At 33.7% G+C, this 24,231-nt stretch overlaps 1 protein-coding gene across 3 annotated transcripts in view; it reads right to left on the bottom strand.

Annotated features, from left to right (window-relative positions):
* Window positions 1-24,231, bottom strand: part of LOC124362908 (neprilysin-4-like) — a 57,025-nt gene that overhangs the window by 16,913 nt on the left and 15,881 nt on the right. For 2 of the 3 annotated variants that reach the window (XM_046817796.1, XM_046817794.1), the window contains exons 7-11: window positions 20,224-20,414; window positions 15,406-15,651; window positions 14,028-14,230; window positions 9,680-9,859; window positions 2,122-2,333 (exon numbers count right to left, since the gene is read on the bottom strand). In XM_046817796.1, the coding sequence (XP_046673752.1) occupies window positions 2,122-2,333; window positions 9,680-9,859; window positions 14,028-14,230; window positions 15,406-15,651; window positions 20,224-20,414 (1,032 nt within the window). The remainder of the gene's footprint in view (window positions 1-2,121; window positions 2,334-9,679; window positions 9,860-14,027; window positions 14,231-15,405; window positions 15,652-20,223; window positions 20,415-24,231) is intronic. The other variant, XM_046817795.1, reaches the window with a different exon arrangement.

The following is a 24,231-nucleotide window of genomic DNA, read 5'->3' as shown; positions in this document are numbered from 1 at the left end:
TTCACCAAAATGTTTTTTTTACAAAATGTAAACCTAAGTACTGATCTGTACTATTTGTTACTGGTTTAAATTAGAACGTATTGATATTCAAGTCCAGAACATTTCATATGTATGAATTGTTTTAAACCACTATTAAAATATCTCCTTATTTGCCCGCGTAATGTAGAAGTATGTTTAGTGAAAAATAATAATAAGAAACTTACTATATTTATGATGGCTAGGGATGAGTGGAGGATCCAATAACCCATCACTCAATTCCTTTGTCAATTAAATCACTTATTGACTGATAGTGTGTACTGTAGCAATACTTTCCTGGCTCCCTAATTTGTGAACTATTTTCTGACATGGGTGCATTTACATTTTATTCAGGAGTTTTATAGATATTTTTATTAACAGAATATTATATTATCAAGTTTAATACACTAAAATATTCAAATATATACTGAGACAAATTTAAAACAGTTTGGAGAGCATCTTCACTGGTCATTTAAAGTAAACAAATAAATCCGCAATGTGCTAAAAGGAGGCAATGCAACATAATAAAGTGAAACCATTACCTGGCATTGCAATGAAGAAAAGTTATACATTATGGTTGTATAGTAAAATCATTATTGGAAAAAATTAATAGTCATAATGAAGCTAAATATCAAGTAATACTCTGTTTTTTGTCACAAACAGATCAGAAATAATGTTAAAGGCTGTTAAAATATATGGTGCGAATAGATTTAATTAAAATTAAATAATTAGTTGATGTGCATATATTTTAAAACAGTCAACATATGATTAAACATGGTATACCAAATCTATAAAAATATAATTAATTGTCAAAAATACCTAATTTAGCAAATTAACTGTGATCTATTTTCGATCAAAGGGGCAGTTTTTATCCATGTTAGCTAAACTAAACATTTTCTGCTTGGAATATAAAGTTGCTAAACACTTTTTTGAATAATAATAGACAAGTATAAGGAAAAATTGGTTTGGGAACAAACAACAATGTATTGTCTTGTAGGAGGAAACCAAACTATGAATAATGTATGACTCTGGGCCTAAATGTGGCCGTGAGTTTCACAACTAAACTTTGCTGTCAGTTTGTGCTTTGCCGAAATCATTCCATTGAACTTTATGGAAGGCTGAAGTCACATAAAATAAAAATAGATTCTTTATAGAACACATTTTCAGAATTATATTACTTAACAAACCATTTTTCTTTGCCTCTTAATATTTTAAAACAATCAAAAATTTAACGATTATAACTATTCAAATTAAACTGAGATCAAACGCAAAAGATCATTCTTACGAAACTATTACTATTATTACTTTTCAATTGATCAATTAGTCGATTATAAAAATGAGTGGATGGTAACTATTTTTTTTTATCTCCTATCATGTATTGACTAGTACTATAAAGAAAAGATTACAATAAAAGTTAACTGAACAATTCTAATTTGCATGTATAAAGTAATATATATTTCATGCTTCCAAAAATGTACTAGTGAAATATTTTAATATGAAATAATTGAAAAACCTGTGAATAATTATTAGCTTTTAAAAAGGTAAACAGATTTATGACATTTGCCATTAATACATTGTTTTTTGAATACAAGTCCATCACCGCACCTTTTAATTTTTAAGATTTATTTATTGATTAAGTATCAGGTTTTTTGAAACCTAAAGAAGAGGGTAGGTTTTAATTCAATGAAACCTAGTGTTATACTTTTAGTACCGTAATCAATAACAATGGAAAATGTTTGAAACCCTAATATTCTTTTAAATCATCCATATCGAATAACAAACTTTTAACATGTTCACTTCCAGAGCTTACACATGCTGACTGTTCTGTGTAACCAATATTAGACACTGTGCCACTTGAGAGTTAAATTGTTAAGCAAAGTATTGGCTTTTTATCAGGTGGAGCTCATATATAGAGTTTAGTTATATCATTAGTAACTATCTAAAGATACTGAATTTAAGAACTAAATTTAATTTATACTATTTATTGAAAGCAATGAGTAATACGAGTATGAAAAGTTCCTTCACCAACAGATTCTTTAGAGGGTTTTTCTAATTGAAAAAGTATATTATGAATAGATTGTAAGGTTCTAGAGATGTGTCAGTTACCTGGGAGAGGTTTTGCCAAGCAAGGTGACCAGGTCTTGCATGTACCGCAGGGCAAAGACAACAACAGGCTCAGTAAAGTTTATTTGCCGTTCAGTTACAATGGAAAGGTAGAGTTGCCAGTCAATCTGGGGGATGTAAGCTCTCAACTGTCCCACTGTCAAACGTTGGTAGAGCTCGCTTACATTCCGTCTCTCGTCTGGCGCCGCTGTTATCTACCATTACAAGAGAATAACTGAACAAAAGATAGAAAGGTAGAGATGCCAGTCAATCGGGGGGATGTAAGCTCTCAACTGTCCCACTATCAAGCCTTGATAGAGCTCGCTTACATTCTGTCTCTCGTCTGGTAAAGCCGTTATCTACCATTACAAAAGAAAAGTGAAGGAAAGATGATAAAATTGACCTATTACTCAGTTATAATTGACAAGTACTATTGCTAGCAAATCTGAAGGATTTAAAAGGTTCATAATGTAGTGCTCCACTGGTGGTACACATAGCCTTTTTAAGGATCATAGTGTGCCACCTTTCATTCTCTAAAGCACACAGTGTAGCACCGGTGAGGAAACTCAATAATGATGTTTCTATGCATTCTGTAAAAAAGTATTATTGTTAGAGCATTAAAAGTTTGCTTATGGCGTCTAGGATGGCTATCCTCACAAAAAACTGTTTTTATAGGTTAATTAATCCGCCCATTTTGACATAGCCATCTGTACATCACTATGTAAGAAGAACAGCGATTTCACATAAAATAAAGTGCACCAATACTAATTTGTAAAAATTTATTAATTGAGATTTGAGAATAAACGTTGTCATTTTAATTTAATTTTTTCTTTATATGAAAAAATTAAATACATATCTTTCTAGTGAATACATGTAACAGAAGACAATACGCATAACCTCAGACAATGCTATGTGTTCGTAATGGAAGTAAACAAACAGATGCCGCTTAGCCTTCTAGCAATGTACCAATGGTGGCTCACTATACCAATAGTTGTGATTATATAGCTTAAGTGTGAAGAGAACCACTAGTGGTACATTTTAAAATGTGCTAAAATCACAATAAGTTACATTTAACCAAATATGTTGGGTGAACTGTATTTATAAGTCATATTTATACAGAACTGTGTAAGCATATTTGAAACAGTTTCAGCAAAAATACTAATTACCTGTTTTAATGAAGGAGGAGGAGCTCTTCTTATTGGAATATAAATTTTCTATTATTTCACAAAAGAAAACTCACAATTATCCAATAATTTGTGTACTTGACTAGTACACAAATTATTGGATAATTGTGAGTTTTCTTTTGTGAAATAATAGAAAAAAATACCTGTTTTAAGTTTAAGGAAAATATTTACGCAATTTGGCAAGAACCACAATTTTCCATACATCTGTCTCACTGTCATGAGTTAATAATAAATCTTGCTTTCATTCTGTTCATTCTGCCACTCATCTGTTGCCATAGTTATCTAGCAGTATAAGAGGAATACAACAAAAGATGATAAAGTTGATTTACTGCTCAGTGATGATGAACAGATAAAACTGCTAGTCAACATGCCTTCTGTGTTGGTTTAGAGTACAAAATTATATATTCACCAGGAGAATAGTCTGGTAGGTAACCTTGAACAAACTTGTTTATACAGTTTTAATGGTTTTTATATTCTCCAGTGAAATATGAAACATTACATCATGTGTGGAATTTTAACCACTAAACCAAAAACTAAAGCCAAAATATGGGAAGTGCCAACAGCAGAGTGTTTGAAGATGTTGGATCTGAATTAGAGATAGTCAGTTTCAAGATCTGTCTCTGACCATAGCACTCCCTTTTATTCTGTTTGATAATATACTTGCACAGACCAGTGGGCCATAAGGACGGGCAGAGTAAGGCTTAAAAGTAGATTGACCTCTCTCACAAGATTATCTCACTCTGATACTACAGATATATGAATATCTTGTGCTTATCATTTATATACAGATATATTTTTTGTAACAAGCAATATATTGGGTAAAAGTCTAATCATTCAAACTGAATCTGTCAAACCTCGTTATAAAAAACAGTTTTCCATTTTGACATTTAAAAACATTAACCACGAGGAATCTGTCAAACCTCGTTATAAAAAAAAACAGTTTTCCATTTTGACATTAATCTAATTTTTCTTTTTAATCCTACAGTTTTGTGAAAGTTAATAGCATAATTATTATTATTACTTGACAGACATGTTTAGTAGTTTATTGATAGGGTTTAACTTGGTATCATGGTGATGAATTGAGTAGTTGCTAATGATTTCCAAGTTTAAAAATTAACAATAGGAAGCAGACAAACCTGGCCTAAAAAACTGTATTTCAATCTATATAAATTAAGGCTAAAAAAGGCTTTAATAAACTGTATTTAAACTCTACAAATTGAAATAGGAATCAAACAATACTGGCATAAAAACTGTATTTGAACTGGAATCAAGCAGTGCCTTGAAGTTGTGGACGCAACAACAGCACATGTGCTCACTGCTAGTAGCACACCAATTACTGAAGGACCTTAATACCTTTATTTATTGGAATTTAATCAATCTGCCCCACCTCTAATCAAGATGGCAACACACAAATAATTCTCTATATCAAGTTGGCACTTTAGTCTTTGCCAAAATTAAAGGTTACCCCTACTGGCCAGCACAAATAAAAGAAATTACAGAAAACAACAAAACTATGAAATACACAGTTACATTTTTTGGGGAAGACACCACCGCCATTATCAGACAAAATGACATATGCCTATACACAGAATACAAGCACATACATGGGAAACAAAAAACCAACAATTTTAAAAACAAAAAATTTAATGAAGCCCTAGTAATGGCGGAGTCTGTCTCTCAGGACCTCCCTCAAACTAAACCCCATATAAACAGCAACTCTGAACTTAACCCCTTAAGCAACTCACTCCAAGAACTCGAAAAAAGTCTGACAGAATGTGACACACAGAGTAGCGAGGAAAGCTTGATAGTAGCCGCCAAAATCGGATCCGCTTTACTCCAGGAAAACAACTACTTAAAAAATGAAAATCGTAGACTCCAAGACAAACTGAATAGTCTAGAAGCCAAAGTAGAGGAGTTAGAAAACTGCGAAGGAAAGTATGTCGCACATATGGAAAGGCTCCAAGAAAAGATATCCGAGCTCGAAGCACAGTTGACCAAGGAAAAACTGTATGTGGTTGAAGCACAAACTATTTTTGAGGACCATGACGGGAAACAGATCGAACTTATTAAAGACTATGAAAATAAGATTGAAGAATTAGAGAGTACAATTATGGCACTGCAGCAACAGACACCTGAAAAAACTGACAAGAGGCTCAGGACTACAGGAACTCAAACATTGGCCCCTGACTATCAAACAAATAATACCTTCCCCTCAGTTCTCTTGGAAATCGGACTCTTAAAAAACAGCCATAATGCCATGGAAGAAAAGTTTAAAAGTCTGGAAGCAATAATAAACACCTCCACCCAAACCTCCATAGAAGTCACCCCTCCACCTGCACCACAATCCTTGTCAGTGAACTCAGAGATGCTAATCCTTAAGAGGGAGGCAAGACCAACTGGAGGCAACAAATGTCAGCACTTCTAGACAACACTCACCTTCATCTAAATGAGTCTGGAAGAATCCTACCTACTAACTTTATAGCATCTAAATCTACTCAACAATGCAAACATAAAGATGATCCTCTAGATTCTACCCTGAATAAGTCTACCTCAGGGAACAAAAGGAAATCAGGAGTTAGACGGGACGCAAAGGGAAAGAACCTCTTTAGTGTGTCTCTCCAAGCTCAAAAATATAAAAACCACAACATGGGTAATTTAGAAGGATTTGAGATGTGTAACAATAATGCTAAAGCATCCACAGGACTGAACATTGGTAACACCTTACAGGTGACGTCCGTTTTAGACACACACACACGGAGTCGCTAAAAGCCTCAGTAATAAAGCCTCCGATGAATGCAAGATCACGAACTAAAGATGAGAGTATAGAAGAGTTCTACACCACAAACATTGATTATACTACATTTCGATCATGACAAACAATCAATTGCCGAATGCTGATTGCATTGAATCTAATTCATTCACGTTCAATTCCCGGCCTCCTATAAGCCAACAATCTCCATCTGAATCAGGCCAGCGGAGCCCACCACGAGCAGAAGATGAAACAGCACAAATATTTTTTAGACAAGACCGGCCTCAGCAATCTCAAAATGAAAACAGCTTTACCATACCCCAATTGAACAAGGAACACTTAAAAATTCTACACCAAAATGTTGACAGGCTCAGCAACAAAATTGACATAATAACTCATCTTCTTCAACGACTTGAGCCTGATATTCTAATCCTCACTGAGCATGGTCTGAGCAATGACCAGCTGGCACAATACTAACCTGACTGATTATACTTTGATTGCTGATTTCTGTCGGCAGTTTCATAAAAAAGGAGGTGTGGGTATTTTCTGCAAAAACTCACTAATAACTCTAATTGATCCAATCTCTATTGAAGTGAAAGAGTGTAGAGATGGTTTGTGAAATGGCCCTTATAAGAATAAAACTTCAGGATCGGTGTCTGTACATTGCAGGTATTTATAGAAACCAAAGGCAACCTAGAGGAATCCCTTGAGATTATACCCAATGCATACAAGTGGTACCGATATGGAGGTGTCCGATAATTGTTATGGGGGACATCAACATAGACTGCCTAAACGTTAACAGAGACAACATGCTGTTGGAGGATATAATGAGAAGCTGTGGTATGTTCAGAATTTCTCTTCCATCCCACTCGCATAACACCTTTTTCACAATCATCAATAGATTGTGTGTGTACTAATGTAGAAGATGAAACAATAACAGTGGAAGTTTTGGATGAGGGGATCTCTGACCATACGGCACAGCTCTGTATGCTACACCACCAGCAGGTAAAACCAACAGCCCAGATGACTGAAAAACGACAATTTTCTGAAAGGAACATGAGGGACATTAAAATAAAACTACAACAAGAATCATGGGAAGATCTGATTACTGCTATAGATGCAGACACAGCCTACAATTTGTTTAGTAACACCTTGGGAATGATAATAAATTCTGCTTGCCCACTAAAAAAATCTAGAGTAAAAGGAAAAAGGAGAAATAAAATAACAGATGCTGAGGCTGAAAGACTACGTAAAGTTTTTTTACAAGCACAGATTGTATACAACACTACTGGTCAATTGATTCATAAGCAAGACACTGCCTCTAAAAAGAAAGCCTATGATTTAAGACTTAAAGAGTTAAGCGTAAAGAAATAACAGACAAAATTCTTCATGCAGAAAATAAGTCAAAGGCCTTATGGGCAGTAGTAAATAATGAAAGGAAAACAAAAATATCACATAGTCCGAAGGAATTAATGGATCCGGTATTAGGGAAAAATTACTGACTCTACCCAGATCGCTGATTACCTAAATTCTAGGTTTTGTTACAGCGGCAGACAAGGCTCTAGAGGCTAATCCAAAACCACCCCTACTTGTAACTGCTCAGAATAATGTTCCACCCTTAACACTCTTTCCTACCACTTCAGACGAAGTAATAAAGATCATATCTTCTTTAAAAACAAAATGTTCTTATGGAATTGACTTGGTATCTTCGAAGCTGCTGAAATTTTGTGTAATGGAACTGACGGACCCAATAACTCTACTGATAAACCGATCATTCGCAGAAGGGAGGTTTCCAACAAGGCTTAAATTGGCGAAGGTTATTCCCCTTTTCAAGCAGGGTAGCACCTCTGATGCTAGTAATTATCGACCAATATCGCTGATATCAACAATATCTAAAGTTTTTGAAAAGGTGGCCCTGACTCGTCTTATTACTCACCTCCTGGAAAATAATTTACTAACTAGTCAGCAACATGGTTTTATCAAAGGACGTTCTACATCAACCGCTATAGTTAGTCTAATAGAACACATTATTGATCAACTTGAAAATGGCAATACCTGTGCATCTGTTTTATTAGACTTTAGTAAAAGCATTTGACAGCCTTGATCATAAACAACTCCTAACAAAACTGAAAGCTCTTGGAATTTCTGGAATTTCAGCGAGTTGGTTTGACAGCTATTTGACTGATAGACAACAACTGGTTCAGCTGGTTCATTCGGACAATGGTATGACTCGTTCGGTGAGATCTAGCCTGCTAACAAACTCGAGAGGCGTACCTCAAGGCTCTGTATTGGGGCCTGTTTTATTTGTACTTTTTACAAATGACCTGCCTAAGTATCTGCAAGAATTTGCTACCACTATTATGTACGCGGATGATACTGTGCTTTTATTAAGTAACAAGGAAACAGAGCCACTTGAAGTGTCAACGTACATAGCACTGAATGTAGCCACTCAGTACTGCCATCAGAACAGCCTGGTACTAAATGAAACAAAATCGCAACATTTAATAATGGGAAGACGAAAGCTTGAAGCGGGAACTCTACCTAACATAGATAGAGTAGAAGCTGCCAAGTATCTAGGTGTTTATAATTGACACAAGTCTTAATTGGACCTCTCATGTTGACAGTCTCTGCAGGAAGCTAAGTTCTGGACTTTATGTAATCCGAAGAATAAAGACAATTAGTGATGTGCAGACGGCAAAAACTGCTTATTATGCACTTTTTGAAACACATCTTCGGTATGGTATTTTAGTTTGGGGTATATCTAGTTCGTCAAATATACAAAGAACCCTAATCTTACAAAAGAAGTGCATACGAACACTAGCTGGGTTGCAGTCTAGAGACAGTTGTAGAGCTGCTTTTGTTGATCACTCAATTCTAACTGTAGTATCACTCTATATACTCAGTGTAATAACTTATGCCCATGAGAATAATAACTTCACCCGTGGCCATGACGTACACCAACACAACACTCGCTATGCTGCAGACTTCGCTCTTCCCCAACACCATTCTGCTGCTCAATTTTGAAGAAAAGCCATCCTATATGGGAGCGAAGTTGTTCAACTGCCTGCCTGCTGACATCAAGTCCCAAGAAAACATAAAGAAAACATTAAAGACCTGGCTGTTGAAACACCCATTCTATTCCATAAATGAATTTTTATCTTGGAGAACTTTTGACATAAACATGTAATAATATTGACACAACTAATATTTGTTCTAATAATGTGATGTTATATTTTTGACGCTAATGCCATTCTCTATGATTGTTGCAAATAAAGTACATTGTCTATTGTCTATTGTCTATCATCTTAGAGTCAGAGTAACAAGGCACAGATTTTATATTTTTTATAAAGACAAGGAGAAGCCATTGGCCAAACATGCTGCTGAGTACTAAAAATTAAAAATTTAAGAGTGTTATGGCCCTGAAGGACTTAATAAAGTCTTCCCATATCATAAAGTAAATTTAAATAGGTTAAAATTGAAAATCGGGAACAAGCCTATCAGTTAATTCTCAAATATAAATACCCAATTGGTTAAAATTTAAGATAAATAAGTGTATATACTTATAGCACATGATCCCCTGTGAGGATCACAAGTATGGAACTACCAGAATCAGTACTATAGATCTCACCCGTGCTAGCTCAGTTTCAAAGGCGATGATTTGGTTGGCCTCTGAGGAAGCCTTGTCAGGATCAGCCCCCAGCAGGGTTGCCACCTTCACCATGTAGTTGCGGTAAGCTTCCAGGTACACAAGGTTCACTGCTTGTAAGTAATACTCCCTTGTCGGCAGTCCCAGACTTGTCTGATCAAACTGTGAACAAACATTTCTGTGTCACCTTTACTTGGTTATTTCTGTTACTACTTTGTAATGATATAGCGGTTTAATAATAAACTGATAAAAATGTTGGTTTTTTTTTTACTTTTTTTATTGAAAATGGATTATTTGAAAGAATAAGAAGATTATGGACAATTGCCATTGTTAAGAATCAAGAATATTTTATTGCCATCCCACACAACGATGCATTGAAAAAGTCATAGAGTTTAAAATATGTCCTTAAAACATATATAATATACAAATACTAACACATACACAAACCTTAACATAGCCTACATGGCACAGTTATATCCTTAATGCTAAGCATACATGCATGAACTACATGAAAATCCTATTACTTATATTGTAAAGATATATTTCTTCGATAGAATAGAATGAATTTTGCTTCAACCATTTAGACACAGCTATTTTAAAATTATTACATGAAATTTCCCTAACTTCTAATGGTAACTTGTTAAAGAGCTTTATGCCTATATACAGATAACTATTATGGGTTTTAGCTAGCCTAGCATGTTTTTGGTTGATTGAGTCTTGGTTTCTTGTATAATAAGTATGTATTGAGCTTCTTAAGTCAAATTGTTCTAAATTTTCTTTTACATATATCAAACTCTGCAATACAAAAATACAAGGGAGCGTAAGTATATCATATTCTATAAAATAAGGTTTACATGAGTCACTATTGCTAAGATTAAAAATTTTTCGCAAAGCCTTCTTTTGGCACAGAAAAACTTCTCTAGCTCCGCTGGAGCTACCCCAGAGAAGGTTACCATATGTAAGGTGGGAATGAAAGAGGGCAAAATAAGCCTTTAAAACTAAACTAGGACTAGTACAAGATGTCAGTTTTTTTAACAAAAAGATCACTCTCGATAACCGAGTACATAAGGCATCAGTATGTGTTCTCCAGGTGAGCCTAGAATCAAGATAAAGACCTAGTAACTTCACAGACTTATTCTCAGAGTTGGCACCTAGACTAAATATAACATGCTCTGATTTATCCTCGTAAACATATAGGCCATTTGCAGAAAACCAGAGGTGTGATCTCTCTCTCATATAATTGATCATTACTAGATTAAGTTAGGAAAGTCTATTGGAGCACATCAAGGTAGTGTCGTCTGCATAAAGGACACACTTGTTGGGAAGAAATTTTGGGAGGTCGTTAATGAAAACAGTGAACAAAAAGGGGCCCAGGACAGAGCCCTGGGGTACCCCCCTTGTCACCCTCTTGAGATCAGACCTCTGGTCACTTATTTTGACACACTGGTACCTGTCAGATAAATAAGAAGTAAATAGAGACAACTCAACACCTTCCAGCCCATAGTGGTTTAGTTTTTCAATAAGTTCTGAGTGAGGCACAACGTCAAAAGCTTTACTAAGATCTAACAGTAAGGTACTAATCTCTTCTTTACCTTCAAAGCCACTAATGATATAGGAGACAATACTTTCAACTGCTTTGACAGTGGAGAGACTATGTCTAAATCCATATTGTTCACAGGAAAGTAAGTGATTGTACTCAAAATAACATTCAACCTGTTGTTTAATTAAGCTTTCAATTACCTTGGATACTACAGGAACCAGCGCAATCGGGCGGTAGTTGTTTACATTAGACCTGTCACCCTTTTTGTAAATTGGCACTGTTACAGTTGTCTTAAGGCATTGTGGAAAAACACCAATCCTGAGCATCCAGTTAATAAGTATTGTTAAAGGATATAAAATTTCACTTATAACTTTCTTTAAGACAAAGTTTGAAAGTCCAAAAACATCTTCTGATTTTGAGTTACTAAGTTTAAGTACAGTGTTATAAACATCGACAGGGTAAACATCATTCCACTTAAAAGGTAATGTCTGGGGATTTCTTATACCAGAAGATTTCAATATTTCAATAGCACTAGCAGTATTTACGTGTTTGAAGGTTATTTTTGACGATGGAAGGATTGTGAAGGAAACAGGATTTTTCCGGACATTTGCCATCGTTCAGTGAAACAAGAAAACAGTAACACTACGTTTCGAGATCTGCAATCTGATCTCTTCTTCAGGTAAAGAACTAACCTAATACATAATTACAAACACTAATACACCTACGACTGATGGTTAGTAGACGAGTGAAGATGTTTTGTGACCTGTATTCTGTAGTTTAGTTTTAATGATTAGTGTTTTGTATTAAGTGCATGTCTATAGAGTTAGTGAAGTTGACAAACAACATGTAGGTTGTGATTCCTGACTTAGGCGTGCCACAACGCTTTAGTAAGATTTGTTTTATTTTAACCTAGTTTGTAATTATGTATTAGGTTAGTTCTTTACCTGAAGAAGAGATCAGATTGCAGATCTCGAAACGTAGTGTTACTGTTTTCTTGTTTCACTGAACGATGGCAAATGACCGGAAAAATCCTGTTTCCTTCACAGTATTTACGTAACAGTAAGTTACGTAACACATTATAATGACAAAGTCCATAATACTGTTAACCTTTCAATGATGGTTTATTTTCATATACAAGGACACACTAATGTGGCTTTCTCTACTAATTTTGTTTTAAAGGTAATTAATTGGATATCAATCTTCGTAACCTTTACCACTTCACCACTGTGAACTTTTTAGACTTTAGCAAACAAAAAAATACTTTTCTTTCAGTTAGTTTTTCAGCAAATAGTTGTACAAAGTTTATACGTTTCTTAATTTATTCTAATTATATATTTATAACAAATTTAAAATTCAAATTGTCAAGCAATAACAGTAGATACACATGTTGCCTTAAGATAATCTACATAAATCAAATGACACTTTTACTATAAGATTCTTAACCATAACCTCTGCGGGGCTTGCCATTGTAATATATATTGGCATCACATCATGAAACCTCTGTTTCAGGCTTCTTTTAGACCACCCTCTGCAGAACTAATTGTAGACATTAATACTGTAAGAATAAAAAATATTTTCTTTATATAAATTACAATTTTACTGTCTTGAATAATATCACATATTTATCCTCAACATATTTATATTTGTGTACTCTTATTACCATTATTTAATAACAATATTATATCATTTTGTTAATGAGGAGAAGTAGCAAATAGAACTTAAGAATAAAAAAAATTAAGATGAAGTTTGTGCAGAGTTATCAATACACTTATCTAGTAACGGGGAATAAAATTGAAAATATTATAAGATTACATTTATCTGGATCAAGAAGATAAATATAAAGCTTATGTTAATGTGAAACGGTTCATGTGGTTTGATTAAAAAACTTTGCTGTATTTATTACTGTTTGGTTCCCTTGGTGTCCTCTGATGCATCCCAGCTACATGTGCAAATCATTCAAGGTTATATGATTCAATTAGATATCAGCAAGACAGACTGCTAATCCATACATCAGAGCAACACTTTGGACTTTGTCCGAACTATTTGACTATTAACTAATAATAACTACAGCAATATTAGACCATTTGTTTAATTTTTTGTAATAGTACCAATACTACTAAAAGTTATTGTTTGTGAAAATAACACTTGGCTAACAAGTGGCACAAAGTTACATACCGGTAGTATAACCAACCACTGTTACTGCACCCTCTGGAGGTAAAAGTGTTAATGGTCTAACAACTAAAACTAGTCATAAATGAAATAATTATTAAATTTAAGAATATCTTTATCTTGTATAGCATCAATATGCTTCATGATATTTTATATATCATATTGCACCTTCACCAAAAGCCATTTTAATTTTAAGAATTGTAACGTGTTCTCAAAAAATGTACACATTACATCGTGGGAGAGTCGATGGCTGAACCGTATAGGGTGTCACACTTTGACTTGGAGTTAGATATAGGGCAGGTTTGAATCCTGTCAGTGGCCATCATTATCTTATCCAACAATTTTTATGTTATCAGTACTGCTAACCTTGTACTGTACAAACTCTTTCCTTTATTCTGTTTCAAAAAATCCTCGCACAGGTCAGTGGCCATGGCGACTGGAAAAATAAAGCTAAAAAGGGGATCAATACATTGTAAAAAATAAAAATAATAGTTAGAAACCTAGAACAGAATGTTACTTCATGAAAATTATTTCATGAATATAATAGCAACACTATTATTTTCTATTACTAGAAGCAAAAGGAAGCACATTCCATGATTGATGTTAAGTAAAAGTCCTCACCTGGATGACGTACTCATCGCTGTTCTTGATATCCGGCCCCACCCACTCGGAGATGAGGATGTCGTTATTGTACAGTCTTAGTTGGGCCATTAGTTCCAGCCAGTCAAAGTCCGATTGGTTCCAGCAAGGGGTTATGATTGGCCACCCACCCAGCTTGTCCAATAACTCCAGCAATGGAGCTTCTTTTCGCTGTTCCAATATGTCTGGAAAAAAAGAAAAACTGTGAAATTCTTGTCTTTTAACAACTAGGAAATCGTATAGTGTTATTAGATCTCCTAATAATGTGATTTATTTTACAATTGGTAGGGAATTAACTAGTATGAAAATCCTCCGATTTTGTTTAAAATGGAATTTTTAATGATTACATGAGCTACACTACAAAATCTTCAAACACAAGTATTGCAAGTATAAGGACTAACTTTTTTAATTTTTATATACCAGGCATGGTATGGTACTACCTGAGAATTTTGTAAAGCTTGAATTAGGATGTTTAGATTCCTAATTGTACTTTTACATAATCTTTTTTTTTAATATTCCTTCATATATGGTTTGTACATTGTCAAGCCATTTGATGAACAATAAAATAGTGAACAAATTATCAAAATAAGTTAAAAAGACTTTGCTTTAAGGTCTAAAATATTATGTTTTGAGTAAATTTAATTATAATTAGACATCAGATTATCTTTTTACATAAAGAAACCAATTTTTCACTAAAAACCAAATTTAAATAAGTTTTTACAGTCATTATGACACCCAGAACTCAGTGGTGTTAGACATAGTTTTAAGTTTTCAAAAAATAAATCTAGTTACATGGGTAAAAATTCTTTGTACAGTTGCAAAATGAAATTGGGAGAGAGCAGAATTACAATACATTTACATGTAAACTAAAGCAATATTTAACTGAAAAAACACTATACTCATTTTTAGAATTTTGTTAGGTACTTCATGTTAAGAACAATCAATAAGAAATTATGTAAAATATAAATGGTTACAATCTATAGAAGTTATTTCAAAGGCTTCTGTTTTGTTTCTTATGAGAATTCTTGATCTATTTGTATTCTATACGTTAATATAGTGATTTTCATTTGTCTTGGCTCTATTCAAATACATTGTTATGTGGAAATTATTGAATAAAATTAAATTTATACTATGACCAGGATATAGGAACAATTTTAATAAAATAAAAGCGATGCACACAAGTATGAAGGTTCATTATTTGGTTATTAACAATCATCCTACTAACCCATAGACTTCAAAGCTAAATGTAGCTATAATATTCCATTAAAAGATTCACACTTAATTTTTTAAGGTTAAAATAATATTTTTAATGAAGCCATAACTATTTCATTCAAATTGTAACAGGTTATCATCTACTTACCCTCCCCCATACAGCTCTTGTACAAGTTTTTGGCCTTAGTGTATGCCTCAGAGTCTTCAAAGGTGACAGGAGCCTGAAGCAGATCCCGCAGCACAGAGTCCAGGGATTCCCGCAGGACCTCGAAGGTATCAAAAGCCGCCTTATCCTTGGGGATGGGGTTGTGGTTGCCCCAATTTCCACAAGCATACTGGTAGAAGTCTACACAAGGGTCAGCAGTTGCGTCCATGTACAGCCGCATCAGCCTGCCTAACACATACTAACTGTATACAATGTTCAGGACAACTTGGTTGTCTAATGAGGGTTATTTATTAATTTTTTTTATAATGAAAGGATCATCAGTGTGCAAGAGAACCAGGATTTTAGAACATTGAATCTGGGATTATTCTTACTGAGCTGTTAAGTTAGAGAATAACCCCCAAGTCCTTAAACTTAAAACATAATCTGCACTACACTTAATTCAATTTACTCTGAGCTTACACAAGGCTTGAAGTTAGAGAATATTTAACTCCTGTCTTGACTGTATCACTCTGGAGATAGGTGAATACAAGATTCAAATATCAAGTCAGATGAAGATGATTGTTAAATAAATCACATTTAACATGATTATAAACAATAATATAGAAACAGTTTAGGATAAGGCAGGCATTCCAGTGAATATGATGTTGGAAATATATAATGTATATCCTTCTTCCGATTCCCCACAAAATTTGAGGTATTCCCCACATCTCAAACTCCCAGTATTCACTTTGTTCCTAAAAACACATCCCTGGAAAAGTCCTGAGTATACCATTGAACATGGTCATCCACAAATCCACTTACACTAATGTAGTTAGGGGTTCAAATATAAAAAAAAAACACTGGTGTCCTAATCTTTTTTAGTTGAAGCTAATTTTAGGGAACGAAAAATCCTTCATTAACATAGAATATTGATGAAAATTTCCAGATGTGCTACAGTTTGAATTTGGGGCACAAATGCAATTCAAACTGCAAAGATCTGTTTTTTTATTTAAGAATAATTTTTAGAAGGTCAAAACTCGTTCATTGACAAGAAAAGTTGGTTACTCCCAAAATGTGGTACTACACATTTCAAATTTGAAAAAAATGGAACTTGAAGAACAAATAACAAAAAAATTCATAATATTTTTGCTTTCAATCCCTTTAGTGTTTTAAGTGATTTTGGAATATTTCAAAATATTTCACAATATATAACAAAAAAACTCCAAAAGAAACTTTTATTTGAAAATGGGGGGAATGTTTATAATATTTTCCATAAAACTATGAGACAGGTTGTGGCCACCTGGGAAGTGAAGTATGCTAGCTTGGAAAGCAGCCAGGTGTCCCTTAGTTTGTTATAATTATCTGTATATATTTATTCCACAAAGGTAAATACAAATCATTTTATTTTAGTAACAGCTTTATGGAAATGCTTGTGTGATGGATGCTACTGGCACCTTCACTTACATGTATATAAGTAATAATATACAAAAATAATTTTAAACTGTTTTGTTAAGATTTACTATCTTTTGTTTATTAACTAATTGTAATGTATTAATTCTGTTACATGTAATTCTAATAGTTAGTGTTTTGAATACATTTCAGGAACATTGGGTGTCCTAAAACAACAGTCACTCAATGAAATACAGCATCTAATTACGCTGCTGTTAACTATTCAAGGTGTAATTAGGCTGTGGGCGTAATATTAACAGCTGCTTCTAAGTTAATATCTTAGAAGCAATATCAAAAATATTCTAATAAACTATTCACACAAGAATTATACCATATGTATGTTAGCTCAAGCAACGTACTTCAAGGATAAATTGTTTGTGATAATAAGACTATTTTCTCAAAAGACCATCAGATCATCATGGAGTTATGATCTCAAGAGGATAACTGATCTCTACAACTTACGGATCCCAAAAAGGTAACCAATTTCTGTATAACTTGGATCATGATAAACTTTTGGAGCTTTGCACAATGTAGTACATTGACAAAGGTAATGTAATTGTTTACCATCCAAATCCTGCCCTATGGTGTGTGTGTGTGTGTGTGTGTGTTTTGCAGTGGAAATCTGCTACTTCTACACACATACTCCTTAGCTGAAGAGTTGAATCTAAGTCAAAACAGGCAAATCAGAGCCTTAAATCTAAGAATAAGTTTGCATTGATGCATTTGCAAAACGCGTTTTGGTTGTCATGAAATTACAGATCCCAAAAGGATAACCAATCTTCTGTGTGACTGACACTTTTTTAGGCAAGACTATTTCATTCCAAACTTCTGTCTACTCCATTATAACAACAATGCCAAAAGGTTAAAAAAAATACATTTTAGTTCAGTAACAGCAGCTGGACATGCCATTGGAAAATCAGAGTTCCGACATTATCAAAATATAATTTTTGTTTTGCCATAAAAGTTAACAGCAATACAATAATAGAATACAATACAGTTAACTACAATAAATTTAGAGACTCTAAATACCCATTGATTTAAGAAAATAGCCCAATCTCTTGTGCTTTGCATTGAATATCACATAAAAACATTTCATTTGAAGATGGGTGCAACTATCCTGGTAACCCATTCAGGAGTTATTGGTAAGAAAAGGATTGTAGTAAGTTATATGCTGCCATGTTCAACAACTAAACTATGAGATAGTGTTCTTTAATGTTACACAGAATTCAAATGTAATCTGTTTCATTCATCTACCACATTTATTTCAAGGACAATCAGCTGTTTCTCATGTTCAAAACTAGCATGGTTTAACTCTTTCCTCCTTTATTCTTCATCACTGTGTTGCAAAGATAAACTAACCAATTTAATAACTTTTATGATTTAATATCATGTTTTCTAATTTAATATAATTATTCTTTAAAGAGCGAGAGTGTACAAAAAAAAAGTACTCGATTGTTCCGATTGTTCTCGATTGTTAATTGGCATCCAATTACAACAATAACTGCAGCAAAAATCTGTTGAATTTTGAGTTTAGCTCCAGTTCACCTTCCTTTTATTGCCAGGTACATCTTTTAGCAATATCGTAACGCTCAAAAAAGAAATACAGTGTAATTAAGAAATCTTCATAACAAGGGACCTTCCAGAATGGGAAAATGTGTATTCTACCCAATATACATCAGTACCATCTCCTTTGGAACTTTTTCAAAAGTATGTACCTGAAAGTATACTAGAGACAGGACATGATTGTACCAATATATATATATGCAATGCAAAAGAAAAAAAGGAAAGCCATTTCCTTAGGGTGTTAAAAGTTTTATACTATCTGGAAAAAGCGGAATGGCCTATGATTTTATTTTATATTAAGGACAGTCAACTGAGCTTGATAAGGAGTACCTATGTAAAAGAATTTGGCTTAGGAACAGCAGTTGTCCTTAAGCTTTCTGAGCATTTGAAACCTGGAAATATGTTATTTTTTATAACTATTTTTCTTCTTACCTATTGTTGCAAATTTTAAAAAGTCAATTAATTTTTTCTGCTTGTACGGCCATTTTGAATCAATTTGAAAAACCACCCCTGACAAATGACAAAGATTTTATAAAAGAAAAAAGCAGGGGTTACAGTGAAGAAGTAGTCAGTGAAAATGGTCATGTAGTTCTAACTAAATGGCTTGATATTAGAACCGTGACCTTTGACTCTAACTTTGTGGACATCGGTGAAAGTGATTTAGTCAAAAGATGGGACAAGAAGGAGAAGGCTTTTGTACAAGTCTTATGACCCCAAGACACAAAGGAATATAACTCTGCAATGGGTGGTGTAGATCTTTACAACTGATATATTGCTCTGTACAGAATCACAGCTCGGTCCAAAAAATGGACATTGAGGGTGACATTTCATGCAATAGACATGGATTGAGTACAAAATAATATCTGAAATTGTCAAGTTCTTAAGAAAGACCAACTAGACTTGCTTGCTTTTAGACTTCGACTGGCAGAGGAGCTACTACTAATGGTAGGAAAACCAGTCAGGCCAGGTAAAAGGAGAGGAAGACCTTCTACAGCTTCAACCGATGATACTCCAGATAAAAATGAACAACAAAAGAAGTCAAAACATGAACAACACCCTTTGGGGAGTGTGAAAACAGAATGTAGATCATCTACCTGTTCATGATGGGAAACCAGAACCCATAAGGTGTAAAAAAAGTGTGTAGTTAATACCGCTCCCATTTCTTTTGTCATAAATTTAAGATTTATTTATGTATAAACCAGAAAAGAACTAATTTTTTGAATTCCACAAAATGAACTGATTTATTTTAAAAAGTTTGTCAAAGTAATAAAATATTGGTGCATGTTTTATAAATAAAAAATTATATATATTGTCAAGTATAAATGTTGTGCCTCTTTTACGCAACCCCAAACTAATCAATTTCATTGAAAGGAAATGTACAGTATACTGTACATTTAAATTAACACATAAACAGGTTAAATTTTGCCAAAAAAACTTTGGAATCTGTTAAGATGTGCCCAAAATATATATATACAAAAAATATATAATTACATTTTTGCCAAGTAAGAAAAATTTGACACTTAATTACATTAAAACTAAATGTGAAGTATATTGTACAAACCCACTAAGGAGGCTAAATATTCATACATTGACTCGATTTACTGTACTCAAAGAATGTATCATTAAAGTATATAGTTTATTCTTAATTATCTATTGTCTAAGTCATAGACTTCAGAAATTTCTGTTCATCTTGAAGGCAGCAAGCAAACCTCAAAGAATTGTATTTATTTGATTTAAACGGCCTAAGAAAGTTCTTCAGTGAGTTTACAAAAAAACAGATTACTGTATATGAAAAAGTCGCTGACTTACTTTGCTCTTCCCTGATTGTCTTGAAATCCCCTTCACCTTTCCAGAAGGCGTGTTGTTGAGAGGATGAGGACACACAGTCCGAACCAAGCCTGTCTGTTATTGGATCCTTTTCGAATTTATCTTCCTCCTGGTGCTCGCTCTGGTCTATATCCTGGCTCTTGTCCTCGCTTCCACTGTCATAGTAGATTATACTGCCATCAAGTCAAAATTGCCTTCAATTGTACTGATTTGATCTTACTCTAACATTCAAAATAAAAAAATAGTATTAGGTAAGAATTGATTTAATAAACTCCAATAATTCCACCACAGTAAGCAAGACAAAAATGTTTTCAATGATAGAATTTTCAATTATTACATTTTTCATTAGCTATTTTGACAGTTTTACTGCATTGAAAAAGTACAGAAGCTACATGAACACCCACTACTATAAAGAACCAGTAGGACATATAAACTTATATTTTCAATGCATCAATATTATATGTATAAAGGTAAATGATGTAGACTCTTGAATCTGCTTTCCATTGTAAACTACGAATGTATCACTAATACATCAAGTCCTTACTTTGATAGTTGCAACATTGTAAGGTAAACATATGTAAACTACAGAGTTGCAGAAGTTTACCTTGCACTAAACATCAATGATTCCAACTCTGCTTATACAGTTCTACATAAAATGGTTATAACTCAGTAGAAATGCAATGACCCATTTTGTAGATCTTCTCTAATTTGTTTTATTCATCAGAATAGCTATTTAAGTCAATCTTGAGGTGACTAGTTTAAACCATTAGCATGTTATTAATACTATTTGAAGACAAATCTCAAAAGTATTTTGACTAACTTTATGAAATGCAATTTAAATCAAAGTTTTTAATGTTCACTGTTAAAGTCTGCTTCAAACTGTAGACCAATTGTCAAGAAGATATATTAAAGTAAAAATATTCCCCTTGTCTAAAGGCGTGGAAGTATTGCCAGATCTTTTCTCTTCCTGCAAAGAATCCTATATAGACGTCAGAATCCCAAAAATATTAATATAAAACTATAATAGATGCTGATGAGTGCTTGGTTGAAAATTATATATTATTATCAACAACAAAAATCATTGTTATTGACCATTGTGGGTGGAGCCTATTTATTCCTTAATGAATCAAGCTATACGTAACATGACTGTAATAATCTGGTCATCAATGACTCACACTGATCCTAAAACTCAGTAGTTATCAAGATTTCAGAATATAATAGAACCTCTCATATCCAAGCATGACGGGACCGAGTCATGGTTGGAACGGCCAAAATGTCGGATATCAGGAGGAGCAAAAATGCCTTTTCCAGGTGGAAAAAAATTACATGTATGCAGTGTACTACACTAAGCTAATACTATACTAAATACCAGCATTCGTATGTTGCTGAATACATTACAAACATTAACAGTTTTTAAATTAAATGAAAACGTGAATAAAATCTAAGCATATATATACAGTACCTTATGTAAAGAATTCAGTAATAGATTTTTGTTTACATTTTTTCAATCTTGACCTTGTGGTAGTGTCCCTCCATTATTTGCTCACACTACATCCATCAGGGTTGCATTTGGATGTGCTCGATGTATTTCAGCGCAACGTCGAAGGCGTCTTTAGCAGCAGAATGACTCACTACATTGTCACTTGTGGTTTCCTCTTCATCTGAGTTATTTTCTTTTTCCTCAGCTTCTTCTGCACAATAGCAATGATTTGGTTGTCGCTGAGATTTTAAATGGCTCTAACTTCCGAAATATTACCTTCAACAAGCCACTCTTCTATATCTCCCATCTGGAGATAGTACAGAAACAAAATTTTTCTGTGTTGTCTGTCTCAACATGTACTTCTGTCGAAGTTGGCTCATGATCAGTCTCAGGTTATTCCTGTTCCAACGATGGCCAAATCATTTTACAAGCCTTCTTAAAGGTGGTATGTTTAATTTCATCCCAAGCTGCAGCAACAATATAGATGGCAACATCCTTCTTCTGTTTTTTCCACGAAAAAGCTGACATATTTTCTTCTGTATCTTCTCTACAGTCAATCAGTATTGACTGATCTATAGGCTGTATTAAAGGTGTAACAAGGACCGGTAAAAATGAAGCCTTGATGTTTCCTTTTTTCAGTTCAGATTCAGAGGGGTGACTGGAAGCCTTATCTAAGAGCAAAATAGCACAAGTAGGTAAGTTTTCAGACTTTAAATGTTGTGATGAACAACAGCATTTTGTGGCTTCCTGCGGCATTGTTATAAGTTGTAATTGTGAGTCTGTCTTTAGCAAACTTTGTTCCTAACACAGGCTCATTTTTAGCAGAAAGAGTGGTTTTTGGAAGCATTTGCAATTTAGGCCCGTTCCATTTACATTGTAGACTTGTTCAGGTACAAGTTTCTGTTCTATGAAAAACTTCTCAAATTTGTATATAAAGTCTTTAGCAGCATTATCATCAGCTGAGAGTTTTTCTCCTGCAATTATGTTGTATGCCACAACGCAATTTCCATTTATGTGGCCACCTTTCACTAATGCTAAACCTTTGTATATCACCTCTCAACTTGTCTTGCAATTGTACGGCTTTTTCCTTTACGATGGGCTGACAATGGTGTTCCTTCACACCTTTCCTAACAAAACCAAATCCATAATGCTTTATCAACAAGTTCCAGTTTTGGTTCTTTCAATATTTTTCTGCTTTTTAAAGCATCATCTGTCTTGACTGTCATTGAGTACGCTTCCAGATCTCTACGGCTTTTCTTCCAGTCCTTTACCGTATTCATCCCTACACCCAACTCAGAAGGTAGCTGTAATAACAGGCTCACCATGGTCCAATCGTTACAACACTTCAAGTTTTGTTGCAGAGAGACAGAAACACGCTTACGTATTTGAGTTGCCATTGTCACACATGCAACCTCACATTAAAGCACTTTACAATCCGTAGTCATGAATTGGGGAAAAACGCAAAAAGTATAACGGAGAAAAACACAAACAGTATTGAAGTTAACAAACATAGAACAGCACAAGATTGTAGTCAGAGCACATTCCACATTAACAACCACGGCTGAACTGACGGTTTGTGGTACAAAAACAAAGAATACTGTAGTGTAGATGAGTCACTCTTCAAATCTGAACAGACACTATGGGAAAGTCGGAAAGACAAATGTGGGAAAGTCAGATATAAGAGGTTCTACTGTATGTTTTTTGGGAGATAATCTGTTATAAGTATGCAAAAATATAAAAAGACAACAATATCTGTACTTTTTCAAAATGTAAGCTGTACACAAGCTTAAAAAGATATGCTGGAGATTTATAGTTAAAAAGCAATTAGAATAATGTTAGGCTTGGTGGTAAAGAGTCAGTAAAAATGCATGGAATTTTAACGGTATTTGATAGGTATATTTTAGAAAACAGTTAAATATTGTAAACAAATTAATATTCCCACTATATCACAAAGTCACACATATAATACAAGGCATCATTTTATTAGTGATAGACATAATTTGGAACTCTATAAAAAAAAAACAACTTTTGCAGGACTAAAATTTATGCAGTACTTACCTCAAAACATTACCAATGAACAGAATATGACAATATTTATCAGAAAACTAAAGACATTTCTTACCACCATATCTTGCTACTCTTTAGAAGAGTTTTATAATCATAGAAATAGTTAGTATTTGGGTCAACAAATTTATAAAATATCTACTGAAAAAGTGTATGTTAGTTAATCTTGATTAGGTCTAAGTTAGTTATCAAGGGTGATTGGCGTACTTTTATATCAATATTTTCATTGGCACAAATAATATAAGTATTTATAATATTTACATAATAATTTGAGACTATTCTGTACAACATGTGTATACAAATGAATAAAGAATATTTTGAATTTGAATTTGAATTTGAACCACGGCTGAACTGACGGTTTGTGGTACAAAAACAAAGAATACTGTAGTGTAGATGAGTTACTCTTCAAATCTGAACAGACATTATGGGAAAGTCGGAAAGACAAA

This window comes from Homalodisca vitripennis, chromosome 5 (genome assembly GCF_021130785.1).
Source record: "Homalodisca vitripennis isolate AUS2020 chromosome 5, UT_GWSS_2.1, whole genome shotgun sequence".
Lineage (NCBI taxonomy): Eukaryota > Metazoa > Arthropoda > Insecta > Hemiptera > Cicadellidae > Homalodisca > Homalodisca vitripennis.
The sequence above is the reverse complement of the archived record's forward strand: the minus strand, read 5'-3'. Positions and strand labels throughout refer to the sequence as shown.